Here is a 25,790-nt window from a genome sequence, read left to right on the forward strand (position 1 = left end):
CCACCTTAATCATTAATTACAATCAAACCCTGTTCCGAATATGTTCTTTAACCATGCTGATGGTATGATAACCTTAAGTATAAATATCACAGTTGTTAAAGCTCTAAAATGTGTTATTTTAAATGTCTGGATTTAAAAATAAATAAATAAATAAAAATTCCATTGAACACACTATATTTTATTTTGAGTGGATGATTGATTTGCTCCTAGAGCTACTGCTGTCCAGAAAAGAAGAAAAATAAAGACATCTTTATTTAACCTAAATCTGTAATTACAGTTAATTTTAGCAATTCATACACATTTCAGTTATATAATTTCATATCATTTAATTATAGAATTTCATATACATCATTTGATTTAATAAGAACCCAATTAGAAACAAAAACAGAATGCTCTTTTTTTTCTAGCTTTATATATTATACTACATGCCTGAACGAGACAAACAGCAGTCAAACTGAATGAGATGCAGATTCACTCTCTGACAGCAGGAGGCACTTCTGGAACAGCAGAAACAACGTTTCCTTGGTTATTGCAGTAAACAAAGCAGCGCTACACTGAAACACAGCTTTAATGTGAATTATACAGAGACGAGACAAAAAGAAAATACCATCTAAACTTTTCTGAAGTCAGTCAGTACCCCTCAGAAACACACTCATATAAACCCCCAAATCAATATTGAGGATTTTCCTCAAATAGTTTGTGCATCATGAACAGTGAATGAACGGCATGCTACAGTATTTTTCTCTTTACATCTGTCTTCAACATCTCTGGCCTGTATTAATGGGTGTTTACAGACTTCATATTTTCACATAAATTACATTTTGGAAAAGGATTGGAAGCAGAGGATGTTCCAGGGGAAGCTCCTTTGGCCATCCTACACACACGTGACTGACTGCTCACACCAACTGGGGGTGGGGGGGTTGTTTTACTCTCTACACTTCACACAACCTGCGGAATTCCTAAACTTTCGGTCTTTGAGGAGACATGAAAAACAGTACACACCGCATTAACAGTAAAACGGAAAATGTAAGTGGTTTTGAATCTGTGAAATTTTCAAATTGCAATATACCTTGAAAGAGGTAATCGGTCTTAAGCGCACAACATTTTGAACTTTAAAACTGGTTCATGAATGTTTTTGACCAATTCTTTAAAAGCCAATTCATAAGAGTCATTTCTATATGGATCAGACTACGCTGGGCGAAAAAAATATGTTAAGACATTTTGTCTTCATGCCTCATCACATTCAGTTCAGACTATAAGCTCAAATGCAAACTAAATCAAACTATTTTGTCTTGACACTGTAGACTCATTGGAAGAAACCAAAAGTTCAATGACAGGACCAAAAAGTCATTCAAATCGTTTGTAATTAATAATAATTCATTAATAACTTCATCTTCACATGTTAAAATCAAGTTAAATTCAAAGCGTCTAAATTGATTAAGGAGTGAGAAAAAAAAAAGAAAAGAAAAGAAAGGAAAAAAAGAGGAAAAGAAAAGATGTACATGAAATATGTGTGCTGTGGATTCAGGGATAGTCTTGGCCCATGAAATATTGTGAGTTGATTTACGGGTGTGAAGAAGCGTTCCAGCTGGACCTAATTTGGTTGGTATAAAACTTACGATACAGTCACAGCCCTGACACAACACTCCCACTCACACTATAACAATATGTTCCTGCTCAACATACCTTCAGTGGAAATGTTCTCTTAAAGGAAGGGCCAGGAGAAGGCCTCAGGAGAAGCACAAACAGCACACCTTCACATGCAAATCATTCTAAACACTTCTTAAGTCACAATTCAGACTGAATAAACTTTTAATGCACTCTGTCACTTAGTCTCTTCCCAAAATCACATCATGGAATAAGGATGTTAGGAACAGAGAGCTCAGTTTCAAGGTAATGGTGGTTGTACGACTAACAGGTACACACTGTATACATTGGTGCAGTGTCTCTGAGCATCGGTCTACAGATGAATTCCAGCCAGACTATGACTTTCCATCATTCACCGCAAGGATATATGATCCACTGACAAATCCAACCCATTAAGCTGTTTGGACTAAACTCAATGGCTTAGATGGAGCCATTGGAGTAACATTCATTCATATCTGTGGGGTCCAAATAAAAGTTCCACTTAATTTATATTTTCCTTTGCTTTAAGCAAATACACCTCTACCTGCTGGAATACAACTGAACTGAAGATTATAACTAGCCAGTAAAGCAATGAACACTATCTCTTGTCCAGATTACTGAAGTAATCAATTACAAGTTCCAACACCAATGTAACAAATGTCACTCATGCTGTTGCTTTATTGACTACATTGTTGAGAATTTAGAGATGCTCACACTGACAGTGATTTGCAACGACAAAGCAACTTGATTCAATGGGAGTTTAGTAAAAATGTATAATAATATGAAAAAACCATAGACTGTATAAAAACATGGATGTAGTGTCCATGACGTCACCGTAACCTCCTGGAGAGCGTTTTGGAAGCTCAAAGTGTGCAGAGCGGGCCGTCGCCATCTTGGCAGCGCATCACCAAGCGACTCTCCCATACAATCGAAAATGGGCAAAAAGGTGTGAGCTGGTTGCTGAAGCCACACCTACATAGCTCGACAGCAGTATCAGCAGCGGCAATCCACCTGTCTCTCAAGTGGCCAAGCCGTTATGCAGAACTTTAAAAGCGGTCGCACACCGGACGAGAAGGTACAGTCTCCGCGTTCAGCACAAATCCCGCCCTGCAGCTGATTCTAAGGCCGGTGACACGCTGTCTGCGTGGCGTGAGCATGGCGTTTCAGTTGCTTCGCGTTTTCTGTGTCTTTACACACCAGAATCATGCCTGACACTGAACATTCATTAATCTTGAGTATTCCAATATTTAGTAACACGTTGTTAAAATGTAAAGTTGCAAATGAATTTTTTTAATAGAGCTAACATGAACTATGACTTGTATTTTTTTTTTTTTTTTGTTAACAAAGATCAATAATTTCTGTAGCAAATGTAGCTATTGTGAATGTTAATGATTAACAAATGAGATTGTAAACTTATACCTAAGGGTCTTTATAGTTGTTTTGCACTTTAATCTGAGCAAAACTTTTAACTTTATATATTTTTCTTTATTGTTTTATTTTATCTAAATGTTCAGTTATTTTTGTTATTAGAAAAAAGTTATTTAACCTATTATATTTACTATATTTTGAGCACTTTTTTTAAACGAAATTACTGTGATAATACCGTTTACTGTGATAAAAGCATGAACAATTCATCGCAACCGGAAAATTTGATACCAGCATATCCCTAGTTGACTAGATGCTGCAAGTCTGACCCAAGTGTTTAATGTCACGACTGTTTAATGTCTTATCTGTGAACACTCCATGAAAACCATATATAGGAGGTTCTCTGGGTTTATTTGCATATTTTACTTGGAAACAATAAACAAATAAAAATCTCTAGCCACATTGGGCTTTTATTGACCAGCCACTGTGGTTAATGAAGTTAATTTCATAGTCTGCTGATACAGTTAGACACTAGTCGAGTAGGAAAGTCTAATGGCGACCGCAGCACAGCGACCTTCCGTCAGTGATTTAATTGCTGTCAGTGTGAATGGCCCATTACAGATCAGACATGCACTAAAAGAGAAACACTAGACTAGACTGGTCTACTAAGAGCCCTGCTTCCCAATCTGGTCATGTACAGTGGCAACCCAACCTGAAAGATGAGATGCAGAACTGGGAGAAAAATATTCAAGTCACAACAAATGAAGGACATGCTACTGATGTATGAGGTTAAAGCTTTTAGAAATGCAGACACACCAGAGTATAAAATCACAAAGCAAAACGGATTTCACCCATAATTTGCTGAAGGTCATAAATTTAAGACTGCTCTCATTTGCATAATATTCCCAAAGTAAATGATCTTCATTATGTGGTAAATTGACTCAGTTGTTCATAGCTAATTGACCTGTCCATGTCTAGCACTATGCGAGCACAAACGGCTGCGATGACGAGCACCACCCACGCAAGTCCCCATTCAGTATTACTGCACTCCCAAAAGCCCTTTATATGGGGCATGCTAATAAAACCACATTTAACAAAACAAGCGTACATCATCTGGGTATAATATTGACCTCTAGAGTCAGATGTATGATAGTCAGACAGACTAAAAACATCTCATCAGCAGTAGGGGTGGACGATATAACTAAAATCTTACTTCACAGTATGAGAAATCTTATTTCACAATAACGATAGATATCTCAATATAGCTATTTTTTGTTTTATTTTATTTTTATTATAAATAAGAAAAATAAGAAAATTATAAACACAATAGAACAAATAAAAAATAAACTTAATTTATTTAGCTACAGATGGCTTATTTAGCATGTAGTAAGAAATATTTAAAAAAAATTGAATAAAGTGTATTTTTACTGCATACTCTTCACTGTATCAATCAAACATGAAATGATTCTTATTAAAGATCCAAACAGATTAACATCAATAATGACAGATAGCAGCAGGTAAATAAGGGTACTGTCCCTTTAAGACCAACTGCACGGATCCAATATACTGAAACACAGTGATTTCACCGGTTTTAACAGTTTCTGTTTATTCAACACATAATTGACTGGAATTACTCCACAAAACGGGCATGTGTTAGCATGAAGGATATCCGTTTTAGGAATTGCATGCTGTCTGAGAGGGACTTTCAGCATGCATGCTTCGGCTGTGTGTCAGTCAGCGTAAGCAGTGGATTGAGTTCTTTTTCACTGCTTATTGCATGTAATAGTAAGTAAATGTTATTTATAGAGCACATTTAAATTCAGCTTAAAATGACCAAGGTGCTGTACAAAAAACCATATAAAACACATTAAAGTGTAAAATAAAGTACAAATGAAAATCCAAGATAACAATACTAATCCATAAATAAAAAATCAAGAAAGGTCATCGAATAAAAAGAGTTACTAAACAGACAGAGCACTCTTAATGTCAGTTTGCAAATGATTCCATAACCGGGGAGCAGCTACCTCAAAGGCTCTATCACCTTTAAACTTACGTTGTGACCGTGGGATGTATAAAAGAGCTTTATTAGCAGATCTGAGGGACTTAGGAGCAGAATTAAATGAGATAAGATCAGAAATGTATGATGGGGCTTGTCTAATAAGTGCTTTAGAAACAATCAACAAAATTTTGAGTGATATGATCTCTTTTGTTGCACCAGTTAACAATCTGGCTGCTGCTTTCTTTGCCATCTGCAAATGAGCCAATGAAGATTGGGGAAGACCAAGGAATCAGGAATTACAGTAGTCCAATCGTGATGTGATAAATGCATGAATAACTTTTTCCAAGTCTTGAAAGGAAAGTGTTGATTTAAGTCTAGAAATGATTTTCAATTCATAATACCTGTGAACAACTGAGCTAATTTGCTTTTCAAGGCAAAGATCAGAACCAAAAATAATGCCTACATTTTTGCATGTGACTTTGCTAATAACTTTATTAAACATCATGCACTTCCCAAAGTCGTGCATCATACTGTCTGAGTGTGTGCCAGTCAGCACAAACACCACATTGAGTTCTTTTTCACTTCTTATTGCACTTATTAACTCTATCAGGTGCATCCCATTCTTTATTTTCTTATTCATGCATGTTTTCTCATTACTCAAAGGTGTAAAAAACGTTAAGTACTATTATGTAATGCAGATATATTAGCATACCACGGATTATAGCAAAATCTCTGGATATATATATACCGTCATACCGCCCAGCCCTAATCAGCAGTGTGCTAACTGTGTCACAGCATGTGACAAAGGTTTCATGAGATGTCAGTACAGAGTTATCAGTGAGAAAACATTATTTTTTTGTAAAAATTAATATATGAGGATCACATGCTCTGGAGGGATGTTTGTGGTTATCTGGTGATGTTGCGGTGGGTGTATGTGTGTAGCCATCTCACCAGAACTCTGCCAGTAAGGGTCTGTGCTGAGATCATGACCCCTGCCCAGTCTTTGACTGAGGTCATCCAGCCCACCTCGCTGACTGGGACATCCTCTTTATCATTCTGGTTCTTCGTTGGGCCATCAGCCTGACTGTTCATAGGGTTATTCACCTTCTGTGCCTCCTGGGAAAAATAAAAGCACACATAGGACAAAGTAAGCAACGGGATGGTTTTTGGATACTCATAAACATGCTGTTAGAAACAGTCAATCAATCATACAAACTATGGCTGATATATTGAATATTTGCATTGCAATTCTAAGAATTTTGCTGGTAACAAAATTTTGCAACATTAAAAACCTTTTGTTGGTTTAGATGAGCTTTTTATTCCAATGAACTCAAAATCATTAAAATAAATCTGCAAAAAAATAATTTGCATAACAAAAAAATAAATAAATAGAAGTCTTACAAGGCATTTCATATTTTGACATTTTATTAAACAAAATGCAGGGAACACGCCAGAAGTGCTGAAAATGTGAGTTTGATATAGGTTTCAAAAGTGGGGTTGGCAGAATGGCACCTATGCAATTTTAAAGAAATGCCCCTCGGCACATGTAACCCAATACCTACAAAAAAGTATCTTGGAGCAAAATCCGAAACACAAGAGAACGTCACTTAATTCTTCAAATTTTGTGTCTTTTTTTGCGATTTTCAGGCACTGTATTTTAACAAACTCCTCCTAGATCAATTAACCAGATCAACACAGGTAGATTACAGGTCAGTGTAATCTAAAGTCCTTCGTGATGTTAAATTGCAAAGATCTTGAATTTTTGTTGTAGGGCATGTCCATAGCGGCCTGACAAATTTTGATGTTTTGCCTTGAAAGAGGAAGTTGTTATAGCTCAGGCATACAATGTCCAATCTGCCCCAAACTTTACGTTTCATTAAGAGTCCTGTCCTAAAGACATCCCCATGCCCATATTCAGTTATAGTCATAGTGCTACCAGCCGGCAACAGGAACTGACATGTTTTATGATGTAGCAAACTCCTCCTAGAGATTTAATGACATAAACATTATATTTGGCCAGTCTAATCTAAAGCTCTTTGACATGTTTAATTGCAAAGATCTTGAGTTTTTCGCTAAAGGGTGTGTCCATGTCTTTTGTACCTTTAATAAAGAATAATCTTTTATTTATACAGTCCAATATGCAATGTTGTTATACATTTGATTACCTTATTCAATTTCTGTACCTAAAAATTAATGCCAGACCTACCTAAAAAAAATAAATAAATAAATAAATAAAGTATTGTTAATATTTTGTATCTTTACTCTATTGTATTTATTTGTGCGGTTGCTTGTAGTTGGAGAGAATATTCTTATTTTGTTATTTTTATTAGAAAGTATAGTTTTTCCATAAACATAGCACATACCAAACTTTACCGAAACCATGACTCTAAAATCGTGAAACAAACCAAACCGTGAAAAAGTTAAACCATTCCACCCCTAATAAGAGTCCTGGCCTGAACACATCTACATGAAATAACTTATTTTTTCTTCACCATATGTTTCATTGTAACCTAATTCTGTGTTTTAGCATTTCTAATTATTTAAATTAGGGATGCACCGAAATTTCGGCCACCGAAAATTTTTGGCCGAAAATGGCCTTTTCGGTTTTCGGCCGATAGACTTTTATCACCGAAACAACACGGCCGAAATGTTGTGATGACGCAAACAGAAACCGCGACCTGCACGTGCACCTGCATAGCAAAGACCACGAGCTCCCCGCGACATTCACTTAACACCAGTGAGAACATTCTCTCTCTTCTTACTCCTTTATTCGCAGCACTAAAGCGTCTCCTAACAAAGAGATTAAGACGAACCACGAAGTAAAAACAAAGAAAAGTACTTATAGAGTCTGTTAGCACACGTCTCACTGAGATCTTTTCGGATCCTCTGCACTTCATCGCGAATGTGCTTGATCCGCGTTATAAAGAACATTACTTGGATGCGGAAATAAGGCAGCGCGCACGAGAAATGACCCAGGCCGCGCTGGATGCGGAGAACCCGCGTGGAGACGGAGAAGCGCCAAGCGCAGGAGACAGATCAGAGCGCAGAAAAGACTGGTCTCTGCACCAGATGAGTGGCATGCACCATCGTTGTCTGATATGTTCAGTGGAATTCTGCAAGAAAGTGCCTCAAATAATAATAATACGTTGGCTATTTTGTTCTAATACACACACACAAACATATACACATACATAATATCAGATTGTAGCCATATTTCTGCTAGATTTTCTGCTAGATTTCTGCTTTAATTTGATAAAAATGTTCATTTATGCCCTGGCCCTATTTAAATACACTCTCTCAAATATTTCTCAAATGTCAGGCAGATGACAAGCTCAACTGCTCAACAGCTAGATGGTTATCTGTCTGAAGTCCCCATCCCCAGAAGTGATAACAGTCTTGCCAACTGGAGAAGTAATGCACTTTCTAGTCCTACACAGAAAAATTTCAAATGCACTTCACCTAAATGCACTTTGTTTTTATGAGAGAACTGTTCATTTTAAAACCTTTCTGCAGGCCAGTAGGCCTGTACATTATTATTAAATATACACATGAGTGGGATACATTTTTAGTTTGAATTTTATTTTACACTGTGCATTGTTGCAATGTGCTTAATAAATATTTACATCATTTGTAATTATGTATTTTTATGTTTTTTTTTTTTAATAAGTTATGTAATTGTAATTATCTTTGAAACTTTAATATTAATTTATGCAATTGCAATGTCTTAATTTTAGTAAAGTTAGTACACGGTCATAGCAATAAATGCAATGGTACTAATAATTGGCATAATTTATTTCGGTGTTTCGATTTCGGTTTTCGGCCTTTGTTTTCTCTTTTTCGGTTTCGGCCAAGAATTTTCATTTCGGTGCATCCCTAATTTAAATGCATAAAAACAACTTAATTATTATTTTTTTTCTTAAAATAGCCTTATGAATTTCAGAATTTTCTCAGAAATTCTGTTCTATTTAAATTTTTCTGGTTATCAAACGAAGGCATAAAACATTCATTTAATTTATCTTTTAATTATTGAACATTAGGCAAACTATTATTTGGTAAACAAAGGGGATTTACTATTAAAATTAAAACATGAAAAGGAATTTTGTGTGATTATTCATTTAAAAATAATGTTTGTTTCTTTTTATCAGTAGTAGTAGTAGTAGTAGTAGTGGTAGCAGTAGTAGTAGTAGTAGGCAGCTACATACATTCTGCTGAATAAAAGTAATAGATTTCTGGCAAATACTTGCCTTTAAATTAAACTTTTATTTTGATGGGTTGCCGTGAATACTTTTACAGTTCTGTGTATGTGATGTGACGCTAGTTTTACTCAAATCAAACGGTCAAATGTTCATGAAGTGACTCTCAGAGCAGTTCTAGAGATGCTGGTATATTGGATTTATGTGTAATGACCTACTTTTAAATAATTAATCAAAAATTTGACAAATTCTGTGAGATTCCACATTAAACTGTAAATTCCGTTTTTATGACTGCATCGCAGAAATAATAGGGCCATACACATGCCAATATTCAGTTATAATTTATAACTGCATTTTTTATATTAACTAATATATGCAATGTTAAATATGCCCCAAATTTCTTGTTGAATAAGAGTTCTGGCCTAAGGACATTTACATGCCAAAGATTCTGTTCTAGCGCCACCAGCTGGCAGCAGGAAGTTTGGTGCATATAAATGACTTTGACATATTCCTTTTATATTTACCACTTTAAACGCATGTTTTCCACCATTCACTGTTTTCCTAAAGACACCGGGAGTTGGCGGCTCTGGGTGTGAGGGCCCTTTCAATGCCGGTGTCAGAAACTGCATTCATAACACACTATTTTTGCCTGTTTTTACAGCTTGACTCATGCTTTGATAGGCTGAGACCTACATCACGGTAGACATCAAACTCACTGTCAGGTTTCTGACAGCTGGAAGAGGCCTGGGAGGAAGCAGCGAGGAGAGTTATTCTTTGAGGCCCAGCAAAAGTGCATCTCTCAGACTGCCTGACGCACACAGCTCGGCTGGTGGTGTGTAGGCCGAGGCAAGGACAGCTATGATTCACAGGCTCAGGGAGTCGCTGTGGGATTCTGGGGTTACATCCGCAGGCAGAGAATTAAGAGACTTGGGCTATGATGCATAAATAACAGCAGGAAATACTCTAATTTCTGCACAAAACTCTTTTGAACATCTCTGTCTGCTCAGTGGGATCATGTGCTGGAACAGAATATCAGTCTGATGATAGAAGCTGTCTGTTGGCAACAAAAACGAGGAATGTTATCCAGTTTATCCCAATGAAAATGAAATGGAGATGATAATATGACTAGTGACGGACTGAAATATAACCAAGGCAAAATAATTGATATCGGACTTTCTCCAGTTAGGAAAAATGTCACCTCTCCACTCTGTGAAATCCAAAATCTACTGAAAACCCTGTCAACACACAAGAAATTCTGCTATCAGTGTATAAACTGTTAATTCTTGTAAATCTGAATTGTTTTCTTGGCAGCCAACCATCATATTAGAATGCTTTTTGAAGGATCATGGGACACTGAAGAGTGGAGTACTGATGCTGAAAATGCAGTTTTGCACTCACAGAAATAAGTGGCATTTTAAAATATAATTGTAATATTTCACATTAGTGTTTTTACAGTATTTTTGATCTAATGGTGAGCAAAGGTGACTCACATTTTCAAGTCTTACCAGCCCCAATCTTTTCAACAATATTGTTTATTTTTCTTTATATATTTGTTGAATACTTTATATTATTACACAAAGCAAAAGGTCTGTGTTAGTGTGTTCTCTCTGACCACAGAGCACTTGAACGTGACACACAATTACACCTTAAGAAGTAGGATGTAGGATCATCTGACAAAGTGTCTTTAAAGAGTTTTTAAGAGCTTACAGTAGGCTTAAATGCTAGAGATGTCTTAAGATTCAGTCCAAACCACAGGCATGGCTGTGGGTGTGAGGTCAGACATGACACATCCTTAGAGAAAGTATATCACTCTGGTGGTACCACAGAGGATGCTTAGCTGTGATGGAAAGCTGTATGGTTCAGATGAGAGCAAAACTAATGAGAGTCTCAGGAGGAGAGAAACACTTCTGTCAACAAGTGGGAAGAACAAAAAAAACATGTATCAGTGATATTAAACTAAACTCCAGGATAAATGAAAATCACTGAGCACTCACTAGTTCCAGGTGCTGCTAGGAGAAAAGTATCTGGTTTTAAAGATAGCAAGACAATTGGAAGGCCAATTTTGGATCCTGAGTATAGCTGAAACTAACAGACTGAAACCATGAATGTAAAAAGCTACACAGTAACAAGTGTGAGGTGTGAGGGTCATCCCAGGACAGATATATAGTCTGTCTTCAGGGTGTGGCATCCAGTGAGGCAGTAAACCATGTATCAGAGGTTTTGGAAGAGACTGACACCACAGGAGATCCAGACACGACCATCTGGCTCCAGAATTTGACTAACAGCCCAGGCATACTGAGCAAAAGTTACACAGTCTTCAGACAGCTGAAGACTATTGTAGCGAATCAGCTCAAAGGGGAAATATGAATAATCAACCCTAACTAGTTATGATTAATTATAGATATTTAGATCCGCTGTATTTTCTTGACATTTCATTGTCAACTTCCCCTCAATTCTAATAACGTTACTTGCCTGTTAAAGGAAAACAACTTTCTTACTGTACAAAACTACTCACAGCATGTAGCAAAAATCTGCATGATTAGGGACTACAGTTATGAACAAACAACGAACAACCTCAAGTCTGATACAAATAAAACTTTATTAGCTACATATACACTTAAACTAGTCTAACACACACACATACACACACACACACGCATAGGAAAATGGGTTAAAACTTAAGCAGTAAAGAGAAGAGAAATAAATATACGAAGCTATGGTACAATTTGCTATTCAGCAGATTTGCAGCCTGAAGGAAACATCAGTTTCTCAGTTCAAACATACCTTTTGAAAAAGCTGCATATGATACTTAATGTATCAATTAATAATACCATGTTTGATACTTGCACTTCTCGCCTGTTTGAAAAAGAGTCCTGATGCACTTTGAGGCTCCAGTTGGTCTCTGCTGAAGTGAGTTGATGAGAAAGACCAGTTCGAATCAGAGGATATTGATGAATTAAAAGTCAAGGCCCGAAGCTTAGGGAGGGTTTTAAAGCTCTTAGCTCAGCATCTTCTCCTGGAATTCCTGAATCCTGTGACAATCATTTCAAATCGAAAATGTATAAATTTAAATGAACTATTCTGATTAAAAGTGGGTGCTTTAAATTATTGTAAGAGGTTGAAAATAAAAACAATAATGAAAACAATAATAACAGCCAGTTGTTGTTGTTTTTTTTGACTCATCAGTGTATGAGTAATATCTTACATAAATGTAAAAAAGCTGTAGTTTACACAAATTTATTTTGACTCGAATGAGGTTATTTCATTTTTGGATTGTTAGCCACTCTTGAGCAATCATGCCACACATTTGACAAACACACTGGCAGGAAGTAAAATCATAATGTTTAAAACTGATTACTGCACAGAACCTGCTTGCTAACACCACTGGAATCACGTTTCTCCAGCACCACAATGTGAGAGTGAAAGTTGTGATCTGAGAGAGGTGTGGTGGTATGGGCAGACTCTTCATGTGGGTAAAGCCATGAATTATACATAAGGTCTCAACCTGATGGCTGTGCAGAGCCAGGCACACAATGTAAACAAGAAAAAACTTCTACTTCATTTGAGCGCTCTATGTGAGTGAGGAAGAAAAAGGGTCTGTGGAACAATGAGCCATGGGACACTCCATCAGCTATTTTTTCAGCTGTGATGTCAAAGCCTGAGCTGCATTGGGCAAATCCAGCCCTCTTCAAATGCAAACGGACAGAAGGCCTGAAGCAGACTATGGCCTAGCAGTCAACACACTGAATTTAGGGTGACCTTGTTTCCTAACCCCATCATTGTTTTTTTCTTTTTTTTTTTCTTCCTTTTTTCTGTTCTGAAAAGACGCAAAAGACTACTTCATGTAGTATCTACTAGGGGTGGAATGGTACAGATATGTCACTGTTCAGTACGATCCACTATGCTCAGTTTCTTTTCATTTATATTGAACAGACAGTAGTACAAATTTAAAAAAAAAATACCTAGATGTGAAAATACTAAATATTATCACATTATGTTATATATATATATATATATATATATATATATATATATATATATATATATATATATATATATAAAGTGAATCATTGATAAAACAGATAAATGAACTGTTTTTATAAATGGCCTACATTGGAAATAATAAACTTGAGCGCACAAAAGATGCAATATGTGAACGGCCCCTAAGAGCTGCGGTCTTCTACAGTACTTCAAATATGCTGTGGAGAATCACAGAAAGTGACCGAATTCAAGAACATTGTTGTGCCATCTCTCAAGCAACGAATAAACACCGCTAACTTGGAGAATGCAGTGAAAACTCCTCTTCTCGAGTCTGCCCTAGACCCTCGGCACAAACATCTCAGGTTTCTCGATGAAAACATGAGAGAAGAAAAAAAAACTTTTTTGAACATTATCAGAACATTTTCCTTGATGCGATTGGTGCGGATGTAGCCGCCGCCACCAACGATGAAGAGGATGCAATGCCCACTCGTCGGAAATGGCTGTGCCAGTTCTTCAGCGATGATTACACAGAGTCCAGCCGAGACGAGTAGGAACAGTTCTTACTGGAGCCATGTATTCCACCAGATGAGGATCCCATTCAGTGGTGAAACGAAAACACGAAGGGCTTCACAAAACTTATTTGCTTAGCACACCGTTATTTGTGAGTCCCAACAACGTCTGTGCCTTCAGAGCACGTTTTCTCCGCAGCCGGCCTTATTGTTAACAAACTAAGGACCCGACTTTCCCCCGATCATGTTTACATGCCCGTATATCTTAAGAAGAACATGTAAAACAGAAAAAAAAGCTAAGAAGATTTGCTGACAGTTTAAAAGTTTCAAAGTTAAGTGTAGGCTACGTTCTACAATAGCCTAAAGGCTGCAGGCTGCTTTACGTTTTTTCTTTGTTCACTTTTTTTTTTTTTTTTTATCTGTACTTGTGTTTGTTTGCACACATTGTTAAAGGTTTTCAGCAACAAAACACGATGTGTAATGTTCAAGCTTATTGCGTGTAAGCTTTAAAAATGACGGAAACAATAAATGTTGCTGAAAAATAATTTTAAGTATAATTAAGTCTCATTAAACTTAATTTAAATAAACGAATATTCGTTTTTTGTGAGCTCAAATATTCAATTGTGATATTTGCGGAAAACTAGTGGCCCATCAGTAGTTACTTGTCCTGTCAGGCAAGTAAAATTCTCTTTCACTTGCCCCTTCACAAAATCCACTTGTCAAGCGTTTATGTCGAGCTCTGTATATTATATGGGTATATTATATATTTTATGGGACACCTGTACCACTTTTTTTTTTACTGTAAAACTATAAACACAAAGGAAATATATATATATTATAAAAACAGAAGTGTGGCGCAGCGCTCCATAAACAAGATCACAGAAAGGAAAGGATGACAATGCACGTTCTGTTTGTTTGCTTTATTTTACAAAAGCACAAATCTTCTATTTTAATTGTAAATGTGCAAAAATAAAAGTAAACACTTTTGTGGATTAAATCTTACTCCAAAATATATTTTTATATATATGTTTCAGCTGTTTGATCACATCAGCACCTCACGCACACACACCCCACATATTCTAGCAATTCAAACTTACATTGCAGTCTGTTCATTATCAAAATAAAATACAGTCAACCAAAGACAGAAAAGGATACACTAGTCAGTTCAAATAGACTGTATATGGTATACTGGTCCACTCTGCTGTTATGCCAAGGACTTTTTTGCTCATGCAAAGAGGATGATCTTTTCCATGTGTGTTTTGTGTGTAAAGTACAAACCAAGCTTACATAATAAATAATAGTTTAACATTCAAATACACTGCGAATATGGAAATATTAGGATTTGTTTCGAATAAGACATGAGCAATAACCTCCAAATCCATCTAGCCAAACACGTTCACGCTCATCCTCGTCGCGATCTATTGCACTGTAAATGCCAGATTTTAAAAAACAAATAGGCCTACCAGAACAGGATCCAGCAGAATCAAATTAAGTACTGTTCATAATACTCACATAAAAATGTTTCATGTGAGAAATTAATCCCATGTTGTAGCAGGAAAAAAAACTAATAAAATAAATTTGCAGCAAAATTATGTGCTGGTGCGAGCACTTTTGTGAAGTTTGTCACACCAGTGCAACCAGTGGGAAGAATGAGTCTAGAGCCCCGAATATCTATCCATAAATATTTATTCATATATATCCAATCATTTACAGTATATCTATCCAAATCTATATACCCATCAGCATTTTTTTTTATATTATTTATTTATATATTTCCATATACTCCTATCTCTTTCCAGTTGTGTATTGATCTAATCTATATCATCTATAGATGTATTATATTCAGACAATTACATGCTGCTGTCCCTTCACAGTTCCTACTCTCATAAATTACTCACACTGCATGTTGACTTTTAAACCTAGATATAAATGTTAAACAACAGATATTTGAGCACAATGGATGTTTTAGCACTGAATATTGTCCCCCTTGCCTCTCTGTGTTCCGTCTGTTTAACACACGCCGGGCGCCCTTTAAGGGTGGGCATTTATGCAAAAATGGAAAGCCTTGCGTGAATTTATGACATTTACAGAAAAGGATATAACTGTTAACTAAAAGTTTTTTGTGCTGAGGACCCACACACATATCTATCAATGCAACTGACAGGCAAACCGTTACGCTAATGCATTAGCTTGAAGATTAAAATAAAGATTTGTCATGTTTTGGGCATCTTGGATCACATACTTTTCCTGCGGGAGACCATTCGGTTTCCTCCAATACTTTTAGATGCATTTTGTCCATATAAATGCGTTATTCAGTGCTGTAATTTGATGCAAACAGTTTCTGTTGTATGTGCACTGTGGGCAGACCCGACTAATCGATAATGAGAATCGTTGTCGATGATTTTCATTCTCAATAATAATCGATTTTATCAATAAGTTTTTTGCATATATATATGACTCTGACTCCCTGTCTCACCATCTCTCTTTCTATCATCCATCTCTCTCAATTTATATGCAAGTAAACAAAACAGATAAATATTTCAGTAAATGTAATTAACTATGAATGAAATGAAATATATTGCATATTTTGACAGCTGAAACAGGGTTGACTGTGATATGCCCTCACTTGGGAGTTCCAGTAATAATGAATGGCATAAATCATGGTCATGTGACCAAGGCTTATCTAACAGGACTTGGCTTTAGCGCAGCTGTTCCAGCAACTTCCATTTGTATCACTGGGGAAAACTGTACTTCATAGCGAGTGCTATTTTTAGCTTCACCCAGGGAGCTTGAGAAAAAAAAAATTGTGAATCCAAATATGCTCTTCCCATTTGCCATTTAAATATCATTACAGTTTACCAATATCACAGAATGACCATTTCACACTACAGCAGTCAAAGAGGTCCCCCTAAAATAAATATAGCTTAAATAAACAGCAGCTGAGAGTGTTACAACAATAAACTGGAAGGTGTCTGAGAATGTGCCTGACTATGCACAATGTAACGCACGGCAGGTTCCATCACCAACCAATCACAGCGCACTCCCTCACCTGAGTAATAATCACTCCCACCTGCTCCTCATCCACCGGCAATCACCAATTCACATAAATACCACACACACACACACGCACCCAGTCAGCATCCGGTCTCGTTTGCAACAAGGTCTAACCTGCATGCTTACTCTAAGGACTAACTATATCTCTACTTACCTCTCTCCAGTGATCTCCAGTGTCGCCAAGTCCCCTTTGTGTGCGTGTGTCTACTACCTCCAGCATCTTGAACTCTCCACCAACGGATCTTATTATCACTACCTCCAGCACCATTACCACACCATGCACTACCTGCTCCTCTGCTTGTGCTTCAATAAACTTGTGTTAACGGTTTTTTCAGCCTCCTGTCCTGGTTTACTGTAACAGAAGACCGGACCAAGACCGATCGGCACAAGCATGAGCCTCACGGATCACTTCCAGGACCTTGTTGATGATTTGCGTCAAACCCTCACCACTCTTCCAGCATCCCCATTACCTGCGAGCACTTCCGCTGACAACACCACCACTTCCTCGCCAGCTATGCTCTTAAGTTCAGGACTCTAGCGGCCACTAGCGGATGGAATGAGCAGGCTTTGTTGACCACCTACCGTAAGGGATTGAAACCTCGAGTGCAGTTGCATCTCGCTGCATACGAGGACACCATCGGGCTCAAATGCTTCATTCAACTCTCCATCCGCTTCGCCACTCATATGCAGTCGTGCCTCGAAGAGCACCAGGTCCAGGCGTATTCCAACTCGCCACTCTGCTGACCAGAGACCGTCAGCTCACCAGAACCAGCTAGCGAGCCCATGCTTGTCGACTCATATCGACTCATTGCTGCTGAACGGCAAAGACGGCTGGCCCAGAATCTCTGCCTCTACTGTGCTGCTCCGGGGCATATCATCTCCGTATGCCCCGTCCGTCCTCCTCATCCCATGGTGAGTGCCATTCTCACTTCAAAGTATCAAATGAAACCACTCACCACTATAGTGACACTTACTGCCGCTGACATCTCTCTTCCAGTTTCCGCCCTCCTCGATTCTGGGTCAGCCGGCAACTTCATCTCCGGTGTCCTCTGCCGTCAGCTCAAACTCACTACCACGGCAACGCCGTCAGCTTACCAGGTCCATACAATAACCGGTAAACCATTGAGTCGAAGATGTATACATCACAGTGTTGGTCCAATAACCCTCCATTCCGGGCTACTTCTTAAGGAAGCGATCCATCTGCTTGTTCTGGAGGAATCCACCGCTGACGTCATCCTAGGGCATCCGTTGTTGGAGCAGCATAACCCAGTTATCTCATGGAAGACGGGCGACGTCCTGTAGTGGGGTGACTCCTGTTTCCAGGGCTGTATTACTGGATTCCCTGTTCCAGCCAAACTCTCCCCTAAACCTCTACCCGTCTGTACCACATCCATCGAGAGCCTGGTAGAGAAGCAATCTATTACCATTCCAACCTGTTACACCCCTTTCAGTGACGTATTCTGCCCCAAACAGGCCTCCAAGCTGCCTCCACACCGGCCATGGGATTGTGCCATCGATGTGCTTCGTGTTGAACCAGTGCCTAAAAGAAGGATCTACCCCCTTTCCATCCCAGAAGAGAAGGCCATGGAGGACTACATCAAGGAGGCGCTGGCGCCTCCCCTGCTGCATCAAACTTTTTCTTAGTTGAAAAGAAGGACGGAGGCTTGCAGCCCTGCATTGATTACCGTGCCCTCAACAACATCACTGTAAAATTCCGCTATCCTCTTCCTCTCGTTTCAGCTGCCCTGGAACATCTCCATGGTGCCACTGTATTCACCAAGTTGAACCTCTGCAGCACTTACAACCCCCACCATATACGTGAGGGGGACGAGTGGAATACAGCTTTTATCACCCCTACTGGCCACTATGAATACCTGGTGATGCCGTATGGACTAGTCTAGTCAATTCCAGGATTTCATACATGAGGTGCTCCGGGAGTTTCTTTACAAGTTCGTCCTTGTCTACACTGATGACATCCTCATTTACTCCCGGAGCTTACAGCCCTCAGTGCAGTTCCTTGGATATAACATCGACAGCAGTGGCATCCAGATGGACAAGGGGAAGGTGAACGCTGTCAGGAACTGGCCCACTCGTACCACCATCAAAGAACTCCAACGATTCCTCGGGTTTGCTAATTATGTTGGCTTGGCAACAATGTTATGCTATTTAAACTTCTTCTTTTTCTTCTTATTATTTTTCTGACAGAAATTCTGAACACTACTCCTCCTAGGGCTTTAAAGCCACAAGCCCCAAACTCGGCAGAAACCTGCGGGATAGAGCGGTGGTGTGTGCTATATCTTTTCAGACTGATCAGACTTAAAGTTTTTTTTTTATTAATTTTTAAATGTCAAAATACATTACCCATAGACTTACATTATCTGAGAAAAATTGCGCCCCTAGTTGCAATAACCGAGATTAAAGGGAGGAGTCGGGTTTCGTTTCACTTTTAAACCGGTTAAAAATACCAAGTAAATAATACAATTTCCCTCAAACTGACAAGCTAAACCAACATATCTGATTATTACAGGGGTCAGGGCTCATTAATAATTTATTTCTGGGCAGAGAGCAGTCAGAAAGACGAGAGAAGAATCACTGCTGCTCAGCTCAGTCTGTCTCCACGGAGCTCACAACGAGCGAATTCATTCTTATTTAAGACCTTTTAAAACGGCGATTGCACGCAATCCACACGTTAGAACACACCAAGAGCTAAATTCAGATGTCTCTGAACTGTTTAAAGTAATAACATGATATATTCGCGGCAGCCAAATGTCCGCGAGCTGGCGATGTATTTCTCTGAACACTTGAAGTCCACAGAGAATTTACAGCCTTTCGCATTAAAACACTGCAGCGAAACGGCACAAAACAATTAGAATAATATATTATATGGTTTTAAAGTAGTTTTGGCCACTGTCACGCTGGTCTTAGCTGGTTTCTAACTGAATCATCATGCTGAACGTCACAGATGAGCTCGCGATGTATTTCTCTGAACACTTGAAGTACACATTTACAGCCTTTCACATTAAAACACTGCAGCGAAACGGCACAAAACAATTAGAAGAATATATTACACAAATGAAAATGAGTGTTTATATGTGCTTGTGAGATTTATCTGTCAGGCTTAACGTCGCAGCAATTGCTCAGCGTTGCATAACATGGTAAAGCAGGGAGCTACACTGAGACCAAAAGGGTCGCATGCATCACTGATTATTTTTGTACCTACTTATGTGTTATGCTATGATTTAATATGACCATTTATTAAAACAGAAATGTGTATTTTAAGAATACGTTTTATAACGTGCTCCGAGCATTCAACACATCAAGTTGGCTTCAGCCCCGCGCTGCGGGAAACTCAACTGAGCAGCTGATGGCGCGTGTGCACGAGAGAGAGCCGCGCGTATCGCGGACAGGGACAGCAACACTGAACAGAGCTGTCGTTCAGGACGTTCACTTCCTCCTGGACCTGAACGAACAAATTCAAATCGCAGTTTAAATAAACAGAAAAAAAGAGCGAAAAGCAAAAGAGCTCAATTCAGCAGCGCGGTGTTGTTCAGGGAGCAAGCAGAGACGCGTCTCAAAGTCTTCTTGCTTTTGTACCGACAACAAATACATACAAAATATGTCGAAATACCCGTGTTGGAAAGTGTGTTCGAATAAGTATGTGGTTATGTCTTAAGTGAAAGTAAAGATTTGCAAAAAAAAAATCGGATGTGTATCATCATAATGGATGCGTTTGTCTCTTAAAGGGACCGCGCCTAATTTACTAGCTCTGCTGTCAGAGTCTTTAATGTATGAAAATGAAAGTAAATCACTCACTGCTCTTGACTGAATTACCTTGTAGTACAAGAATTTATCCAAAGTCAATCCAAAAATAAGATAGAATTGTTTTACTAGTGGGTGCAGGCCACTAGTTCATTTATGTAAGTGAGTATGGCAAAATAGTGATCTGTGAAATATTATACCCACTAATTCTTCATACAGTAGGCTACCAGTGAAATTGATTTAAAAAAATAATAATTAAGGACCTGCCCATGTTTTGCTTAAGTGTTTCTTTCTTTAATTGTTAATGCAACCTTTTCACACCACAGACTGAACCAAATTAAGCATTTCTTGCTTGGTAACTGTTCAACAAAGTATTGATAGTTGTGTAAATATTGTCATACTGACAGTCTGAAGTTTTGGTTGATTCCATTACATATCTTTTTATCAAAGTTATCCGAAATTATCAAGATGAATTTGTTCTGAGTTATTGTCATATATTATTACCAGTTTCTAAACTACAGCAAATAAACTGTGATTATGTGAGAAATGTTGAAGGTGTCTGAATACATTTTGGTTTGATTGTGTATTTTATCTTACAGTGAAGACTATGCAGTGCTATTTTACATTAACAAAAACAAACTTAAAAAAAGTAAACATTATGTAAATAGCACAAATAAATAAATAGAATGAACATACAGTACAAATTAAACAATTTTAAACAGTGTGTAACTGCATCATCTATACAAACCATTGTGCTTGGACCCCTTATGATCTCCTTGATTTAAAATGCATTGTTTCAGTAATCTTGTGTGTCGTTGCCCACAACGCAACGGTGGCAGGACTGTGAAATACATACACGAGAAAAATAGGCATGACTTATTTCACATCCAGCTAGACAACCCTGTCATAGCTGTTATCATAGCCCAGGCTTTTTATTAAAAAAAGAAAACAGCAAGGGAGCATGGAAAAAGACTGTTGCAGGTGTATTTTTTTATGGCATTATTATGTGTATTAATTTTGCAGCGGGGCAACTCAATGTTGGGCACACAAGTACTTTGGCTCTTTTGCTCCATGGCCAAGATGGCCAAGCCAACATCAAAGTTAGTTCACTAACTTTTAATTCTAGTTTCTACTGCCATTTCATCCACAACTACAGCTCCATCACCAACCCACTCACCAGTCTTCTCCGTAATAAGCCCAAGTCTCTGTCCTGGACCCCTGCTGCCACGGAGGGCTTTGACTCTCTCAAAGAGTCTTTCACTACTGCTCCACTCCTGGTACATCCTGACCCCAATCGGCCCTTCATTGTCGAAGTCGACGCTTCCACCACTGGAGTTGGAGTGGTCCTGTCCCAGCAGCAGGTGAATCCCAGCCACCTCCAACCATTGGCCCTCTTTTCTCAGAAGCTCAACCCGGCAGAGGTCAATTACGCTCAAATCCCTCCACCAACAATCCACCGGGTTGTCCCCCAGGAGGGCAATACATCCCCAGGACATGGCGCACTCCACTCATCCACTCTGCACATACTTCTCTTGGCACTGGTCACCCGGGGGTCAATGAAACCCTCTCGCTGCTGACGGAACGCTTCTGGTGGCCCAATATGGCATCGGACATCAGAAGGAACGTGCACGGATGTAAAGTCTGCGCCATCTCCTAGAGTCCACACCACCTACCATCAGGCAAACTCCACCCTCTTGCAGTCCCGAACCGCCCGTGGTCACACCTAGGGGTGGACTTCATCACAGATCTGCCTCCCTCTGATAACAACACTTGTATCCTTGTAATAGTTTACCGGTGCTCTAAATCATGTCATCTTCTCCCATTGAAAGGTCTACCCACGGCCATGGAAACGGCCAAGTTAATGTTCAACCACTTCTTCAGATACTTTGGCATTCCCGAAGACATCGTCTCAGACAGACGACGTCTCCTCTGTGGGTAAGTCGTGGCCTAATGGTTAGAGAGTCAGACTCGTAAGGAATTGTGGGTGGGGGGAGTGCATGTACAGTGCTCTCTCCACCCTCAATACCACGACTTAGGTGCCCTTGAGCAAGGCGTCGAACCCCCAACTGCTCCCCGGGCGCCACAGCATAAATGGCTGCCCACTGCTCCGAGTGTGTGTTCTCAGTGTGTGTGTGTGTTCCCTTTGGATGGGTTAAATGCAGAGCACGAATTCTGAGTATGGGTCACCATACTTGGCTGAATGTCACGTCACACTTTTTCACTTCTTTCAGCCTCCTGTCCTGGTTTACTGTAACACACAAGTGCTGTACAGAGATATTAAATTGTCAATTTGAAAATAATTGTTTGGGAATTATACTAAAAATAAAGACAAACTATTCCCTATTAACAAATTTATAGAGTATACATGTACTTTTATCAATTCCAGATTGTCAGATCTCACCAACAATCACTCAGCACCAAATAACATCAGGGGTATATAACAAGACCTAAGGTAAAGGAGACCCCTGAAAGCTATCAACACTTACAAGCACTAAGGAAAGAAACAGACAAGAACATCATACACTGACTGACACAACCAGGTCACCCTGTGCTAAAAAAAATGATTACAAATAGGTTTTGATGAGATATGTGTGGGTCCTAAACAACAGTAACATTAAAAAACATAAGCTGGAGGAATATCAGTGAAAGACATTAGATAATATCAGTGAATGGAGTAGGAGCTACATAGAAACTAGCAAGTCCCCAATTATCTACCTGTAAAAATCATAGGTAAACCATAGTTTAAAACAATGCTTTATGACCACTTAATATTAAAATCTGATTGGTTGACATGCATATTGTTCCTGTGGCTCAGTGGTAGAGCATTGTGTTAGCAGCAGAAATAGTTTGTGGGTTCAATTCTCAAGGAACGCACATACTGGTTAAATAATAAAAAATAAATAAAAAATTGTTTAGCCTGAATGAACTGTAAGTCGCTTTGGAAAAAGACGTTTGCTAAAATACAGAAATGTAAAATGATGTTCCATGACCAACAAGGTCACTGATCCAATATACATGGGTATATCACATTAAGTGTAGTGCCATAGAGAATATTCAGGAGAACAGATACATGGATAAATAACAAAATAAATAGAATATATACAGAATCATAACTCTCCCTTCTGCCTGATTCAGGTTTGGAGCTTAAATCAGGGATGCCATGGACTTGATCTGAGGATTACACAGGTATGAGGCAACATAATCTTTGCCTCTGGTTGGACGTGCAAGACTGTGATGCCAGACTATTTATATTATTATTATTCAAGAGTACCTTATCTCATTTCACACTCGCTACACAAAATAGTAGACAGTATAATAAACACATCTAGTCTAGAAACATGAAGCCTCAGCACGGTACAAATCCCTGCCTTAACCACAAGATATTATAAGATATTATTATGACCAACACAGCCCTTCTGTTTAATTGTTACACACATGCCCCATTTCCCCCAATGACATGAGCGGACATTAATAAACAGATAAAACAATCTGAAGAGAAAAACAATGAACTGAAAAAGTTGATGGCAATGTTAAAAAATATAATTTTGTCATATGTCAACAATCTATGTAAAAAAACAAGTAAAACAAATGAATGTTCAAGTAAAATAAAATACTAATACTACTTTTTCATTACCATTTTTTAGGTTTTTTTTTTCTTTTTAGTAAATATCGTTCTTAAACAATTTTCATACATAATTCATATAATGTTATTAACTAACACTTTCAAAGAAGGGCACTCATTTAGTTATGATTAGAACAACACAGATAACATATACAAAGCATGAATGTGGCCTAGTAAGATGATTTTTTTTACAAATCCAACATACATTCTGAACAACTGAAGTCTACAATTTTTTTTACAAAAATGTTCCTTATATTATCATTTTTATTATAGCTCAAGAAATCTGGAAACAACCGCTGACCCACGGAGCGTCATTCTCTCATATCTCTCATAAAACAGCCAAACACTGAGGACGTGCTGCCTGTGCATTAGTGCTACTCTACAGGGCATCCAGGCCTCATGTACTACTGTTCTTGACATGATTCATAGCAGCGCCCCATTGATGCATGATTATCAGCCCCAGTGCTCTCAGATAAAGACACATCCTCCCATGAATGGTGCGGTTTCTCAAGGTTGGGACTCGGATAGCTGCTTCAATGATAAACATGTATAGTAAACTAAAAGTATGTTGCCTTGGTCCATGTCGTGAATCCCTGCTGGAGCATCTGTGGTGGAATAATTGAGACCGGAGGGCTTTGGGAGAATCTGACCTTATTTTTCAGTGTGTGTTACCTGCCAGCAGCAATGGCAGCTTGGAATATGAGCAGGATCCAGTGAACATAGACAAGCAAATGACGAGAGACTCGAGCTCTGTGGCTTGGAGGAGAGGAAAGACCTCTCTAAACCTTTAAAAATATCCCATCAGTCAATGCGCTCATTATGTTATTTCACTGTAGGATGCAGAGTGCCTTTAAGAAAACATTGGATTATATACAGTAGCAAGCAATAAAGATCTTCAAAAATTATCCTAGTAATACAACCCTGTACATTGCGCACATATGCAACTAAATCTTCATTCTGGTGACTAAATGATGTCTAATATTAGCAAATGGCTAACAAATGCTCAGATTTTACTTGCTAGTGTGTGAATTGGAAGCAAAATAGAAGTTTAGCACAGATATATTTTCACTCGCAAACACTCTGACTGTGACGGAGTCCTTCAGAGTTTCACTCTCCATCAAGCGATCTGTGATATTTTTCAGTTCATCTTAATGGATATGCAGCACACCTGTATTTGATGTACCCTAAACTCTAGTGTGAGGGCGCACAAATTGCTTTTGTTTTCTCTCTCTCTCTCTCTCTCTCTCTCTCTCTCTCTCACACACACACACACACACACACACGCACACACACAGAGAGAAAGAGAGAGAGAGAGGGAGGGAGAGAGAGAGAGAGAGAGAGAGAGATAATTGACGTGCTACATTTAAACAATAAGCATTTCTCAATACCAAGTACGCAGAGTCAGGACTTCCATCCTTCCGGAGTTTGGACTTGCCAAGTTCAACTCAGAAGAATGAACTCTCGAGGATGGGAGGACGTGAGTCCAGTCATTCTACAAATGGAATGGCAGCGTACTTGATAACGTCACTCAGCATGCAATAGACCTGCATGCTTTACTTGAATTAACTTAAGTTAAATAATACTTGATTATTATAAAGCTTGACTAACTGATGTTAAAAGTGTACTGATGTTAAAAGCATGTTTAAAAAAACATTTTACAAATATGATATATACTAGGGCTG

General features: G+C 38.5%; 1 protein-coding gene across 11 annotated transcripts in view; it reads right to left on the bottom strand.

Moving 5' to 3' along the window:
* The window catches only part of LOC128026419 (calcium-activated potassium channel subunit alpha-1), a 256,870-nt gene that overhangs the window by 170,494 nt on the left and 60,586 nt on the right, over positions 1–25,790 (bottom strand). For all 11 annotated transcript variants that reach the window (XM_052613533.1, XM_052613540.1, XM_052613536.1 and 8 more), the window contains exon 2: positions 5,942–6,106. In XM_052613533.1, coding sequence (XP_052469493.1) covers positions 5,942–6,106 — 165 coding nt within the window. The remainder of the gene's footprint in view (positions 1–5,941; positions 6,107–25,790) is intronic.

This window comes from Carassius gibelio, chromosome A13, assembly GCF_023724105.1.
Source record: "Carassius gibelio isolate Cgi1373 ecotype wild population from Czech Republic chromosome A13, carGib1.2-hapl.c, whole genome shotgun sequence".
NCBI lineage: Eukaryota > Metazoa > Chordata > Actinopteri > Cypriniformes > Cyprinidae > Carassius > Carassius gibelio.